Genomic DNA, 14,059 nt, shown 5'->3' with positions numbered 1-14,059 from the left:
AATCCCGTAAATGATCACAAATAACATTTTCCACATTGTTTCAATAAAGGTCATCAAGGAACCACCAGCAACTATTTCCTGTGGAACAGGTTATGTAGGTACTGTATCTCACCCTTAACCGGGGTGTCTATTCTCCACATACTCGCTATGAGGGTATATAGCCCTGATCTGAACCCTGATTACTGACAGATAAAACCAAAAGGCTTGGCACAACAAACATATCAGTCATAATGGAACTTCAGGCACAACTAGTTCCTATCAATTTGCACTCTGAGACAGTTGGAGGCCAGTAGTCATCCAATGGGAACCCTGTTTGACTCTCTGCTCATAGGCTTTTGGGCACTCTTCAGTTTAAGGCACCATTTATAAAACATCTATAAATGTGTAATTAAAGGTTATTTATTAACAGTAAGTATTATACACAATTCCTAGTGTCTTACTGCTTCATGCCACGTTTTTAAGGGATTATAAGTTAGAACACTGCCTTGTTATAACCCGAGAACGCATTTATAGACGTTACAGATTGAAGTAAGCAGTTTCACACACTCCAGGTTTACTACAAGCTTGATTGGCCACAGTGTAGAACAAGCTCAGGTGTGTCTTATTAAACTCATAATAAAACCAGGAATGGATCAAACTCAAATGCAATGGGAGTCTTATTTGTATTAATTTCACTTCAAAGGTTTGTATTGGCAAAACACATACAGTATACAGTTATATACCTACTCCTTCGTCATGCCGCTCGCCTGCACAGAGTTCATTGGTTTAGTAAACTCAGCCGATCCTCTCAGCTCGTACCAGCTCACATAGCAGTGGAGCCACTCTCACGTAGCAGTCATGGAACAAGACCAAATAAAATGAGAGACGTGCACATTAACAATACAGAATGAAACAAAATCGACAGGCAGCGACTCAGAAGAGATATTCAGATTTCAGACCAGCTTCTAAACAGAAAGATAACAAAAAGAGCAAGGAAAAAAACAGCTGTAAAACTGCCTTTCTTAAATTTACAATCTCCTTTATCCGATTGTCATTACAACTCTGAATCGATACATCTCCTTGTTCTACACTGTTTGTGTTCTAGTTGCTGTCTCTGTACATGTACATGTTACGACACACACTGGTACTCTAAACTGTAAAACTTACTGAAATCCTACAAAGAAAGGAAAACTATACATAAACCACTGCCTTACGCATGCGTTTATTATCCATTTCAAATGAAAATGTAACAGTGGATATGTTTTACTGGCATTTTACCTCAGTTACTCCCATGAAACTACTACCCCTTGTACCAGAGCGTACAGTCCCCTCTCAGTCAGAAGGCTGCGACAGCTTTCAGAACCTGAACTTTGAGAAAAGAGAGCCCTGTGAAAATCTGGGACAAGCATTCAGCTACTGGTTCTTTTAAACGGGCAGCCTGAAAGATGGTAGAGGTGGAGTGCACGGTACCATAGCTCCAAGCAAGGAGCTGAAATATGATGATCGTGCATCCATAATTACCCTTCAAAGGATGGGTATTCTGGGAGGGAAGTTGCAAGAAAATGTTTTGCATAATAGTGTGCAGACCACAATCAGATACAGAAAAGCTGGTAGCTCTGCAAACAAAAGAGGCTGAGGCAGAAAGAGGAAACAAAGAGAAGACAGACTGATTGTTCGAAAGTCCAAGGCTAATCGTTTCCTAACCAGCACTCAGCTTGCTGCTGATTTCAATTCCACAGCAAGCCACCTTTCCAAAGGAAACAGTAAAGAGACGCCTTCGAGAAGCTGGTATGATGGGGAGAGTTGTAGTCCGAAAGCCTTTGTTGAGACGAGGACACTATCAGAAATGCTTAGAATGGGCACTAAACCAGAAAGGTCAAAAGAGAAATGGAGAAGTGAGTCCTGAACTCTTCAGCTCCAAGAGGAAACCGCATGTGAAGATAAACAGGCGAGAGACTGCCAACATGTTGTGTAGTGCCAACAGAACAACATGGAGGCGGTAGTGAAGGCCTGCTGCACAAACAGGAAATATATTACAAATAGAAGGTACATTTCTAAAGGAATAATATCCTTCATTCTTCAACATCATGTAGTACCCTCAGCAAAGTGACTAGTGGGTGAAGGTTTGTCTTTCAACGTGATGATTACCCTAAACACACAGCCAGACTAAACCGAAAATTACTCAAATCGGAACAGCAGGTTTGATATTGATGCGCTGGCCTCCCCAGTCGCCTGGCCATTGAAATGTTTATGGGATGATCTTGACAGGAGAGTGTAAAAGAACATGCAACCAGAAATAAATATGCTCTAGGAGATGAAGAGATTAGGACTGAACGGACAATAGACGTTGATACACTGCTAAAGCTGTGTGCCAGAATGCCAGGAGGATGTGCAGCTGTGATTGCTAACAAAGGGGGATATTTTGAAGAGAAAGGTTTGCAGTAAAATGCCTGCAAAACATTTCCACTGTTGCATTTTCTTTCGAGAAGGGGAAAACATTTTCATATACATCAATAGCTTATGCTGATTCTTCCTTTCTTAGTTGTATTTCAGTAAGATTTACAGGTGTCCCAATAATTGTCACCGCCAGTGCGTACGTGCGTCTGTGTGTGTGTGTGTGTGTGTGTGTATATATAAATAAATGGGACAATAAAAATATAGCATTAATTGCAGGGAGGCCTTTAAACGAGGTTTACATTATAACAGAGATCCTGTAGGTCTCTTTTTGTTTTGCACTAGTAATCCACAAGTTACTCAAAACCAGCTGGAGAGGCATATCATTATTCTAGTCCTCGTGTTTGTTAATTTGCAGACGAGACAGGTATTTGTACGCAAGGAGTCCTACAATGGCCAAAGCTCTGCTATGAAAGGCAAAAACACCTTTCACTCCTCATCATGACAAAACATGCAGTCCAAACCTGAGGGATAACAACAACGTTACATCCTACAAACCATCTTATGATCTTAACAGTGGCAGCTTTTAACACCACCACCATCTGAAAATACAAAAACTGGACTTTTCACATTCCTCATGACTGCATTGCTATTGTATACAGTTAATAAATCAGTAACAGTGAATGAGCAGCGGTGCTTGGATAACTGCAATAGACCATAGTGTTGCAGATCACTGTGGCTGCAGTGGTGTAAAAGGTGATGTCCAATCAATACTAGTGGTGTGGTTTTGAGAAATACAAACCCAGCCCATTGGAAAAAAAGGGAGAACGAAATACTTTGTTAAAACAGTTCCTTTTAAAATGCAATAATCAATTATTTACAAAGCGGTTTAGAAGGGAAAAAAAAAAAAAGACAGACACAACTAACAGTATGAAGAGTAGAACTTTCAGTGCACACATCCGAAGGAACAGTGTCTTACATTAAACCTGATTTGTTTAACACTGGGAATGAAAAGGAAGACACCTGAATGGTCAAACTGATGCACTGATGAAACTAAATATTTCACTTTCTGACTCCAGTTCCTAGAGGGATCATACTAAAATGCTCAATTTGTGTTGATTAGTTTACCACATTATTCACATGTTTTTTATCTCAAAATCCTTTGGTATCAGATGCAGCTTCATTTCTGAAATACACTGGAAATTACTCAAATTATTTTTGACATAATCGCCTGTCCAGAACATATCATCGATCTGCAAATCCTCTTGCATCTCTTGTTAAAATTCTTCATTAGTTGCAGCAGGTTTTAAAAGCTCAGCGTGTGAAATCGGCTTGTTCTTGATGGAAGAGGAATCACAGACCTTGATATTGAGAATACTCCAGCAGTAAAAGGGTTAAGCACTCCGGAAAGCATGACACAGGGGTTGGGGGGTTGTCTGTTATCCATTATATGGAGGTACATACTGCACTAGTTAAAGCAGCATGGCTAGGATCACACACTATGCAAGTGGCTGAGCTGAATGGCAGGACTTCAGCACCGTAGCTTCTTTGTAAAGATGTCACATTGTTAAGTATAAACGGATCTTCCACTGTGGTCCATTTTTTTTTTTTTTTTTTTTAAACTTCATCTGACACAAGCAGCTACCGGGCTGTCACCATCCAAAGCCCGAGGGCCACATTGGAGGCCAGGAGAACGCTGCCGGCCAGCAAGATAAAGAACCCCAGCAGCTCCCGGTTCTGTTTCTCCACAATCAGAGAGCTAAGAGTAGCCTCCAGGAAGGAGGTTAGCATCCACTGGCCATCCAGCGCAAAGCAAGGCACAGCATTGATAACAGCAAGCGCTCCAGAGAGAGAGACCAGATATCTGCGGACAAGCAGTCAAGGTCAAGACACTCAGATTATTAGGCGTCTCACAAACAGTGACACTATGATTGCACTGTTTTTTTTGCAGCTGCAGAACCCACGCTAGCTTAGAGAAGACTATTTTCTTTAGCTGTGTTGGATCATTAAGTGAGCTGCTGGGGTCACAGCACAGGGTTCTATTCATAGCACTGCTAAAAGAAGGGTGACAGTACAATGCAAATTAAATCCTGATGCTGCAGTCAAATCGTGAGCTGTATATACAGAAGATATTACACACGGTTTATACTGCAAGCTCAAAATGCCCAACTTTGTGCTAAACTCCAAAAGGAGAAGTAAAAACTTTCAATTTAACATATAGTATTAAAACAGTCCCGAATTCTGAATAATGACCCATCTTATGCCCCCCGTCTGTTGTGAAGAAGAACACCAAACTTTAATTTCTCATTTATACATTTCAGAGAATTCACACTAATTTATTGTAAGTATTAAGAGCTTACTTATCTTACACAGATCTTCCTATAACACCAACCCTAAAACAACCTGCATTTATTATTGCATTAGCAAGCCAACACCAGAAAGGATACTTGCAGAACGTTTCAATTACTACAGGCAGGTCAAAATGCAGGAATCCGTAGCGTGGAATAAAGTTGGTAAGGCTCACTGGAGAGAAGAAAAAGGCATATATTAACTTAAATCAGCATGCAAAAGCAAACTAAATATTATTATTAAACTCTTAGATTAAACCTTGCAACCCAATTGGCTAATAGCGTCACATGACCAAAAAAGGTTCGTGCTATTGCCCAGAAAACAATCAAATGTTTCTCTAGCGGTTAACAGAAAGAACTATTGTCCTCTGAAGTACTCAGCAGTCAACAGTCAAAACACTAGCCCTGTGACATCACAGGTAAAATAAAACAGATATTGTCAGCAGTTTTCACCTCACAGGTCTACTATTTTTCAATCCTCAAAGTAAATGTTTCCCATTATAAGCCTTAAGCCAGTCAATTTTTGTATAATACAATAATAGTGTAAAGATGAAAAAGGACCACTGTGAGCTTGGATTCAACTCAGTCCCCAGGAATTGTGAGGAATTGGAATGGATTAAAAGGGAATGGGAATTGGGAATTGATTTTTTAAAAGGAATTGGAATTGGAAAAAGGGAACTGACCACATTACACACTGCATAGAAAGAAAAAGCCATGGACTGACCTGCAAACTGGAGGTGCAGTGGATATCCCACGAACAGCATGTCCACCTGCGGCCGGTGCCTGACCCGTATGAGCTGAGTCTGGTTCTCCAGAGAGGGGATCACGCACAGATTGGGGACGAAATCCTTTTGACAGTCCATGTTGGAGCGACACGTGTGGCTCGAGTCAATCGTCTTTCTGGCAGGCAAGCATGCATGCTGAAGTCAAAATGGAATCGTTGTTAAAAGCAGTTGCTAATATCTTACATGCACTACAATGCTGCTGTAAGCTGACAAAGCCAATCTTACAACTTAGTTCCGTGCAAACTTTGTTTTTATGATTTTTATAAGAAAAGCAGATGGAAAACATTCATTAGCACAAGTTATTGTGTATGTGCATACGTCTGTATGTACACACTATAAGTTAATACACTGTGTGTATGCTGTGTCTCTTCTTATAACAGAAATGATCTTGCAGTTTGAGCAGCCAGAATGCAAACTGCAAGAGACAATGTCTCCTATAACAATAAGAGACACACTGCACAACACGTATTCACTTTGAGTATGCTTGTGTGATACACAGACGTGTATCAGATAGAAAACCTCACAATAACTTGTGCTAAAGAATGCTGCACCACCTTTCATTACAACTGATTCTCTAAATACATGTAAAAATGAAATTATGACGCACAGACAACTGTTTCCATATGCTATGTGCAAGATTAGGCTACAGGGGCTGTATGTTTATACAAAACAGGAACCTCCCTTTTCTGTGCCAAGTCTGCGAGTCCCAGAGGGAGTGTTTACGGAGCGTGCCGCTCCCCACACACACACCTCTCTGTTGCAGGGACGTTTTGTAAACAGGCCACTGCACCAGAATCCCTCAAGGAAACTTACCAGACGACTCTCCAGGTTGTTGCTGTAGGAGAAGCAGATGTCTGTGAGACTGTTGTTGCTACAGCACTCCATGGTGCCATCCAGCCTCTTGTAAACTGCATGGATACAAAAGCAGTGAAAGGGGACGGCCTACTAGGCACTGTACCGTGTGCACAACAGCGGCTAAAATATTGACAAAACAGAGGTGCAATTCTGCATTTCCATCAACTAAGAATAATAAGAAAGAAAATAACTCAAAGTAATCACTTGGCAGCTCCTTCACTAACTGACCACTGACACTTCCACCTGGTCCCTGACTCCCTCCCTCTCACCTCTGCTGGGAGACCTGGCTTGCTGCAGTGTGGCTGTGTGAATGCAGTATCCAGTCTGGGGTCTGTGAGAGATGTCCTTAATGCAGGCGTGCCAGTCCTCCACACTGTGCACTGGGCAGTCCTCCAGGTGTGTGATCAAATCCCCTACAAACAGACCCCGCGCCCCGCTTGCAGAGGAGCCCTGGGGAACAAGAGGAGAGAGAGGTTGGGGTGTGCAGACGGCTTGTATCGATACATTATCCGAACGATACACTATCCTTATGATACGTATTGCAATCTGCAGGACACAATGTTCCCTTCAGTCACGATTTTTTAATTGTCATTTTTTAGAAATTTTAAAACAGTTTGTGTAGACTCTGTGGAGTTCAAGAAGTTGCCCTGACAAAACTCAAAAATATATACAGCTATGATGGGATGAGAATGCAAAGATGGGAGCCTGGTTAACAAGGCTGAAGTTTTTTGCAGATCCCAGGCCCTATAAACTGTCACCCACACCTGGGATGTGCAGAAATGGATAAAGGAGCCTGTAACCGCTTTTACAGACTCACTGAGAGCAGAGCCTGATCAGGACTTTCACTCCTGCTGGGAACAGACGTACTGAGAGCAAGCTGATATTTGCACAATGTGATTAAGAAGACTTTAGGAAATTGTGATAATACTGAATATTGTAATAATTCTATGCTGTGTATTATGAGAAAGATTGAACTAAACTGACCTACTGTTTCTTACTTGGGTGTTACTGGTACAAGCAAAATTATGATTTAATGTAATTAACTTAGGAAATGTGCTTACAGTCGACGTTTCTTATCAGAAGAAGTAACTTCAGTTAGAAAGTATGTCTCAGGTTTAATCTGTGTTGTGAAACAAGGATTGTAGCTAAAAAGGTTAAGTTTGATGAAAGCACACTTTAAATAAAATAAAATAAAAAAAATAAACAAGCTCTACGTTTTTTCACCTGAAAGAGAAGGAAATCTATTTTAGACCAAGGCCGGAGCTAACTGATTAGAACAGGTGCTTTAAATCAGGGGCCTTTCCTTTTTATAAACTTATCTTAACAACTGAGAAGAACTATTGTACAGGAAAAATATATTATTATTTTTAATTGCCTCACATATTTTAGGGATTAAAAAAGTAGGGAGCATGAGATCATATACTATTAATCTTAGAGGAGTAACTAAATCAGTTTATATATCTCTACAACTTGTACAATGCGGCTGGCCAGCTGTCACACAGCATATTTAAATCTCTTTATATTGTGTATGTACACCAACACATATGCTAAGCACACTGTGTAAAACACACACAACAGAGCAGCCCTGTACACCTCCTGTGCAAATTACACATTAAGTGCACTGTAACTGTGCAGAACACCATTGTAATGATGTGTAAGGACACATGTACTTACTAAGGAACTATAAGAAGAAATACACAAGGACTTTTCATCTAAAGATGTATTTTGCACAGGCTTTTATATTTTCCTTTTTGAGAACAACGAAGTGTTGAGTACATCTGTGCAGAAGACAAACTTATTATTAGTATTATTAACATAACAAAGTTAACCAATGGATCAGCCCTGGTGCGTGCTTCTTTGTTCTCTCAAGCCTCGAGTGTAATTACGTTTTATGCTTTTATTTTATTTGTATTCTTTTATTGTTCAGTCTTGTTTCACAGGGCTTTTTATTTTTCGATTGAGAAGCGCTTTGCCATGAAAATGATTTGACTCACTGACTGACTGGAGCGTAGGGTTAATTTGGTGATAAGGAGAACAGAGGTTGTATTTATGTGCTCTACCTCTATGACTTCAGTGATCACCGCCCCGGCCCCAGTGGAGTAGAGTGGCAGGAGAAACAGTGGCAGCAGAAAGAGGAATGCCAGCGCACAGACTCCCAGAACAAAATTGTGCCAGACCCCTGAAAACAAAGCACGGCATTGTCAGAGCATCTCATTTCAGAGAGAAGCTTGCAACAGCTATGGACACTGTGCAACAGCACACTGCATGCATGTTCCCACACAACAAGCCAAACTGACTATTACTAAAAGAAACTTCAGTGACAAACATTTCAGGACGTTGACAAAGACTTGCAGTCAAAATGTTTGTTGTACAAGTTATAAAGCTTTTTTAAATGTGTTTCTAAACAAGCAAGATGCAAAGTTATTGAAATATTAAACTGCGTACAGTACAGCATATATTGCACCTCGTGCCTCACAACTGTACAAAAATAGGGTGTACGTACCATTACAAGCCAATTCTTCTCCGTCTTATTTCTACAGAATCACATAAACTAGCTATTAAAAGTGAAAGACCTCCAAACAGATGACAGGACTTATATCCAGTCTTTAAGGTCCAGAAATTTCTGAACTAGTCGTGTTCAAATGATTCTGGCAGTGATCACGTCTCCCACACTTAGTACTGTATATACAACTTCAAATCAATTGAAATCACTATCAGCTAACATGACTTCTTACAGCAATGCTAATCGAACAGCTGCTGAGAAGAGTTGAAATTATAAAAACTTATCTCCTGTAGAGTTACAAAACACTGCCACCTGCTGGTATTTTTTTGTACTTCAATACAATGTGTTGGTGCTTGATGCAGTCCGAGGAAAGCTGCAACTCACAGCAGTACTGTCGTTATCCCGGGACTAGTTGATTGCACGAATCAGATGTTTTGTTGAGTGTTGTAAACCTCACAGTCTCAATCTGACACTGTCTAACAGGCTATACAATCTAGAACCTTTCACACCAACAGATAGGTAGTTTGAAATAAACACCCCCACAGATTCTTGGTGCTTTGCCTCGCATTACTAAATCCAGTAACCTAATGCTTGCTTTACCTGCACAGAATATTCGGAGCTGTTGGACTGGAGATATAAGCTGCAAGTGAGTTGTAAAAAGATCCACAAACGCTCCCGGGTAGATAATGAAGATGAACATCCCAAAGCCATTAAACCGGACCTGTTCTCTGCAATCAAAAGAAAACGATTACAGCAATCAGCACATGCAGAGTTCAACAAGAAGAAATGGAGGTACTTCACACCCAGCAGAACTAAACCCTGAATTAAAGCACAGAACCGCACCATCTATAAGACAGAGGGAGACTGTCAAAACGACTGACAGAATGTGTTTGCTTGTGTTCGTTTGAATTAAATAGAAAGTTCTAGTCATGGAATGGGTCGTAGCTCTCACATTTTCCCCAAATGAAGGACGCACACATTAAGGCAAATGTATACTTCTGTTTGTATTTAATGGTATTTTAGCAATTAGTGAACAAAAAATGTCAAGGCTGCATAGGTAATCATTTAGAAAGGTAATCAACAAACCATTTTGCCATGTATTTTTTCCTTGACGAGAATTTCAAAAAGGCTCCCATTTGCCCCATCAAGCCATTCGGGTTATAAGGCAGCACACAAAATAACAGGGTGTTGGGCGTGTGGCTCCCGGTTTACACGTTATAAAGGGAGAACACAGTATGTTTTCTGGGCTGCACTGGCTGGTAGGAGAATGTGGTCATTCAGTTCATGTGGTTTTTAACACATGTTTTTATGCATACTACTGACTTCAAAAAGGGAAATGCAAGGAGACCTGCGATTATAATGCACTGAACTGTCTGACACAAAAGAAGTGATTTCATTAGAAAATAAATACAAATCACTACCTAACAAAAGGGTTAAAAAACAGGCCGAAAAGATGTTACCAAAACAGGACACACACATGACAGTGACACATATATGATAGTTATGGTCTAATCCTGGGCATCAGCCCATAAACAAGTACTGTAAGACATTAGTAATGGACTTTACCTGACGGCTGCCACCCCGTGGCCAATTTCATGTATGACACCACTGATGAGAATCGCAATGAAAAAATAAGCCAGCTGACTGACAGGAAGATTAACACCAGGCACCTGTTGATGTCGACATGGCAACAAATCAAAACAATGTTAGCAACAATACCAGGATGTGCAGCAACCCTGTGGGAATGTCTCCACTGCCCTGCACTCCTACCAGTTTACTTCACTAAGCTCCAAGCGATTCCGTGCTTTCCAGGCTGGTATTAAACCGTACAGCCCTACAAGTGCTGGGCACATTCCATACAGAGCAGTCACGAAGCATGCACTTGTAAACGCTGTGCTGACACCTGATCCTGAACAGCAGTGCTGAGAAAACTGTGTTACACTTCTCTAAAACAGGACTGCATGGACCACATGGGCAGCTACACTGCATTAGTTCATTCACAATTACTCAATAAATAAATGCATGTTTAACTGGTAGAGGTTTGAACCAGATCACTGTGATGGTAAACTTGTCCAGTGCTGTCCACTTGCACATTGGGTTGATATGTGTTCAGATTCAATTCCCTCCCACAGCGTGTTTCTCTTTGCATTCTTGCACTGTCAGTAAAAGAATGCTTTTGTATTTCATGGGCTTGGTTTAAATTCTTGATAAATGTTTTAATTGTTCTGACCCTATAAGGTACTTTACAAAAGTGGTGCCCCTAGAACTGCACACAAAATGCATACATAAAAAAACATCCAGTCGAGAACTTGTATTGAGATCACAACACTGAAGACAGACATTCCCACCGTAGAGACTGGATGAGGACACGGGATCTAAATTCACATACTTCACTTCTACTGCTGGAACTCACTTAAACAGACACTTGCTATTGGCATGTAATACCAAGAGTTATCCTAACTACGTTTTCTTCTTGTTGTGGTTTAGATTCACCGTTTTACATATACTTAAACATATGTATGTTTTAGTATATGCTTTACAATTTTATAATTGTAAAATAAGTTTAAAGCACTGAATAGAGACTTCATAATGCTGTTTAACCCACAAGTACAGTGCATCTGGTACAGCACATTGTAACTGTCTCTAGAGGAGCTAACAAATACATCAGTAAGAAAAAACATGTGGAACAACTGTGATATTTTGACATCCACTGGGGGCAGTGTTGCAAGAGTCAGGTTAATGATTACATCCTGGTTCAGACATGATTTTGAGAGCTCTAGGAGGCCACAGTAATCACCAGGATGTAATGAGTGGAACAGAACGCAATACAAAGTGGATATAAACAACAAGGAAACATCAGGTAAGAAAGCTCTGAGACTGCACATCTATACCAAGTTGCTCTTTAAGCTGAAGTTTGATTTAAAGGTGCAAGAGTTAATACAGGGGCAGAAATAAGACTCCCACCAATTCCAGGTGTCACTTTGAGCTTGATTAGCAATGGAGTACAGGCAACAAGCTCAGCTGTGTCTTAATAATAATAATAATAATAATAATCTATTTTTAATATAGTGACTTTTGCTGCAAAGCACTTAACATGAATAAAAACACTGACAAATATTAATAAAAGAATGCAAGAAAAGCAAGAATAAAAGAAACATCATTTTAGCATAAAAACGCTCCATTATAACAGTGTGTTTTTAATCTTGTTTTAAAAGCAGTTTCACTTGGTGCTTCCTTTCCAGAGCTAGGCAGATCATTCCAGGAATGTCTCAAACTGCTAAGCAATGGGAGTCTTATTTCCATCCCTTTAATAAAACAAATCCAAGCATTCCAGGCGTTTATTCCAACATGACTTTACTCCAGGATCTCTGGGAGATTTGCAATAGTTTTCTACAGTGGCAGGCCTTTGTTGCTTCACCTTACCACAACCTGCAGCATCTGCTCATTGGAGCCCTCAGGACTGTCTGTCATCATCTGTGCCAGAGTCTGCATCAGTGTCTTTGTGAGGAGAATGATGGATCCGAACATGGCCACCACTCCAAACACCATGCCCAGGGTGAACCTGCAGGGAACAGAAGACACTTTGTAGTGAAGCCGCCTCCTTCCACTGTCTGTGGAGCTGCATACACTGAGACATACATGCACTACCCTCCAACAAGTACTGGGACAGATGAGGAACTGCAGAACAACTGGCTCTACTGCTACAACTATGACTTTATTGAGCAAGTCCAAATATGAGCTACTGTGTATACACTAGAAATTTTAAAATATATAAAAAGCAAGGGCAAGGCATTTCTTCTTCATTTTAAGTGCACTTCATATGCAAACGAACAGGGAGGTGACCAGGTCTACTTTTAATGACACTTGCAAACATACTTCTTCACAGTAATTTGTTTACCTCCACACCACCTTGGCCTGGGTGACATTACTTCACTTCCTAGAATAACCCTCACCAGTGATAGAGAAATCTGGGCTTCCATCTGCCCCACTTGGCAAACAGGCGATTTAAGAGGCCAGTCTGCCATCTAACGTGGAAGGGAGAGAGAGAGAGTCCGTTCGCAGCAAGCCAGTCTTCGTAGGACGATTTAAGACCACTAGATGACTGCAGAAACAACGTGAAAAAAGCCAACACAATGTTTATAAAGTAACTCGGGTCTGTGTTTTACCGACCCCTGATCATTTGTAACATTATCCACGACAGTATCACCGCGATAATGCTCTTACTAAACTGAGTTCTGAAAACAAGGTATGCTTGTCAGGAAAAAAAAAAAAAAAAAAAAAATTGAGAGAATCGCTCATCACCTAAGGCCAGTGCAATAGGGCGTACACTGGTGATAAATAACATGGGACCCATTCGAAATGCTTGTCAATGTAGCAGCACACTGTTCTTTAAAAACAAAGTGCTTTGAGTTTACAGGCAGCTGTTATATTATTAGAAATAACACCCCAGCACGCTTACCCTTAGTAAGGTGTCGCCCAGGTAAACCACACACCACCCTCCCACCACGCAAACGACCACCGGCATCGGAATCATTGCAGCGAACCAAAGTGAAATCCGTAATGACAATATCAACCGCGCACCGCCATGTTTCTAACATCAATTAACTGGACCGCGGATTCACAGCGCACAGCAAATCCATTACAGATCCTGCGGGCCCCGACCTACACAACGCGTCACAGCTCTGCGCCGTCGCCGTCGCAAGCCTGTGCTGCAAACTACTGGCAAATGACCGTATAATCACAAGAATAAGCGCATTGGCGTGTGTAAATAAGCGCTTATAGGCGACATAAACGTATTTGCTTGTATGCAGAACTACTGTACTAAAAAAGAAAAGCTGTGAATTTATTAGAAATATGTAGTGGGATGCTATTGTCCCCGTCCCTGCTAAGAGAATAAATAACAAAAAATAATTTAAATTTGTGAAATATGCTTTTAGACTAGAGCATGCAATCCTTGGTTATGTGAACGATCCCTGTTAATTAGTATCATACACACGTTTGGTTATAATGAGGGATATTTTACACAGTCCTGATTAATATCTGATAATGTGTGTTCTTCAGGGTTGTTTCTGCTTGGGTCGCAATCAAGCCACACTTTCTATGGAACTATTTCAGCAGAAAGACTCCCTTTCTTGCAATCCGACTCGAAGGGTCCTTTTCAGGAGCCTTTCTGCTGGAATAGGCAGTTAGAGTGG

At 40.8% G+C, this 14,059-nt stretch overlaps 1 protein-coding gene across 2 annotated transcripts; it reads right to left on the bottom strand.

Annotated features, from left to right (window-relative positions):
• Positions 1-3,203: 3,203 nt before the first annotated feature.
• Positions 3,204-13,545, bottom strand: mbtps2 (membrane-bound transcription factor peptidase, site 2). 2 transcript variants are annotated; one of them, XM_041233149.1, is made up of 11 exons: positions 13,324-13,545; positions 12,818-12,966; positions 12,288-12,426; positions 10,431-10,534; positions 9,465-9,592; positions 8,422-8,540; positions 6,631-6,811; positions 6,320-6,414; positions 5,446-5,641; positions 4,821-4,896; positions 3,204-4,237 (listed from the first exon to the last, which is right to left on the bottom strand). In XM_041233149.1, exons 1-11 carry the CDS (start codon positions 13,396-13,398, stop codon positions 4,015-4,017), a joined length of 1,485 nt encoding a protein of 494 aa, XP_041089083.1. In that variant the 5' UTR covers positions 13,399-13,545; the 3' UTR covers positions 3,204-4,014. The 2 variants fall into 2 exon arrangements, with proteins under 2 accessions (XP_041089083.1, XP_041089085.1); XM_041233151.1 differs by lacking the exon at positions 13,324-13,545 and having other exon boundaries at positions 3,205-4,237; positions 12,763-12,852.
• Positions 13,546-14,059: the final 514 nt, after the last annotated feature.

This window comes from Polyodon spathula, chromosome 30 (genome assembly GCF_017654505.1).
Source record: "Polyodon spathula isolate WHYD16114869_AA chromosome 30, ASM1765450v1, whole genome shotgun sequence".
Classification (NCBI taxonomy): Eukaryota; Metazoa; Chordata; class Actinopteri; order Acipenseriformes; family Polyodontidae; genus Polyodon; species Polyodon spathula.
Note: the sequence above shows the minus strand (reverse complement) of the source record. Positions and strands in the feature narration are given on the sequence as shown.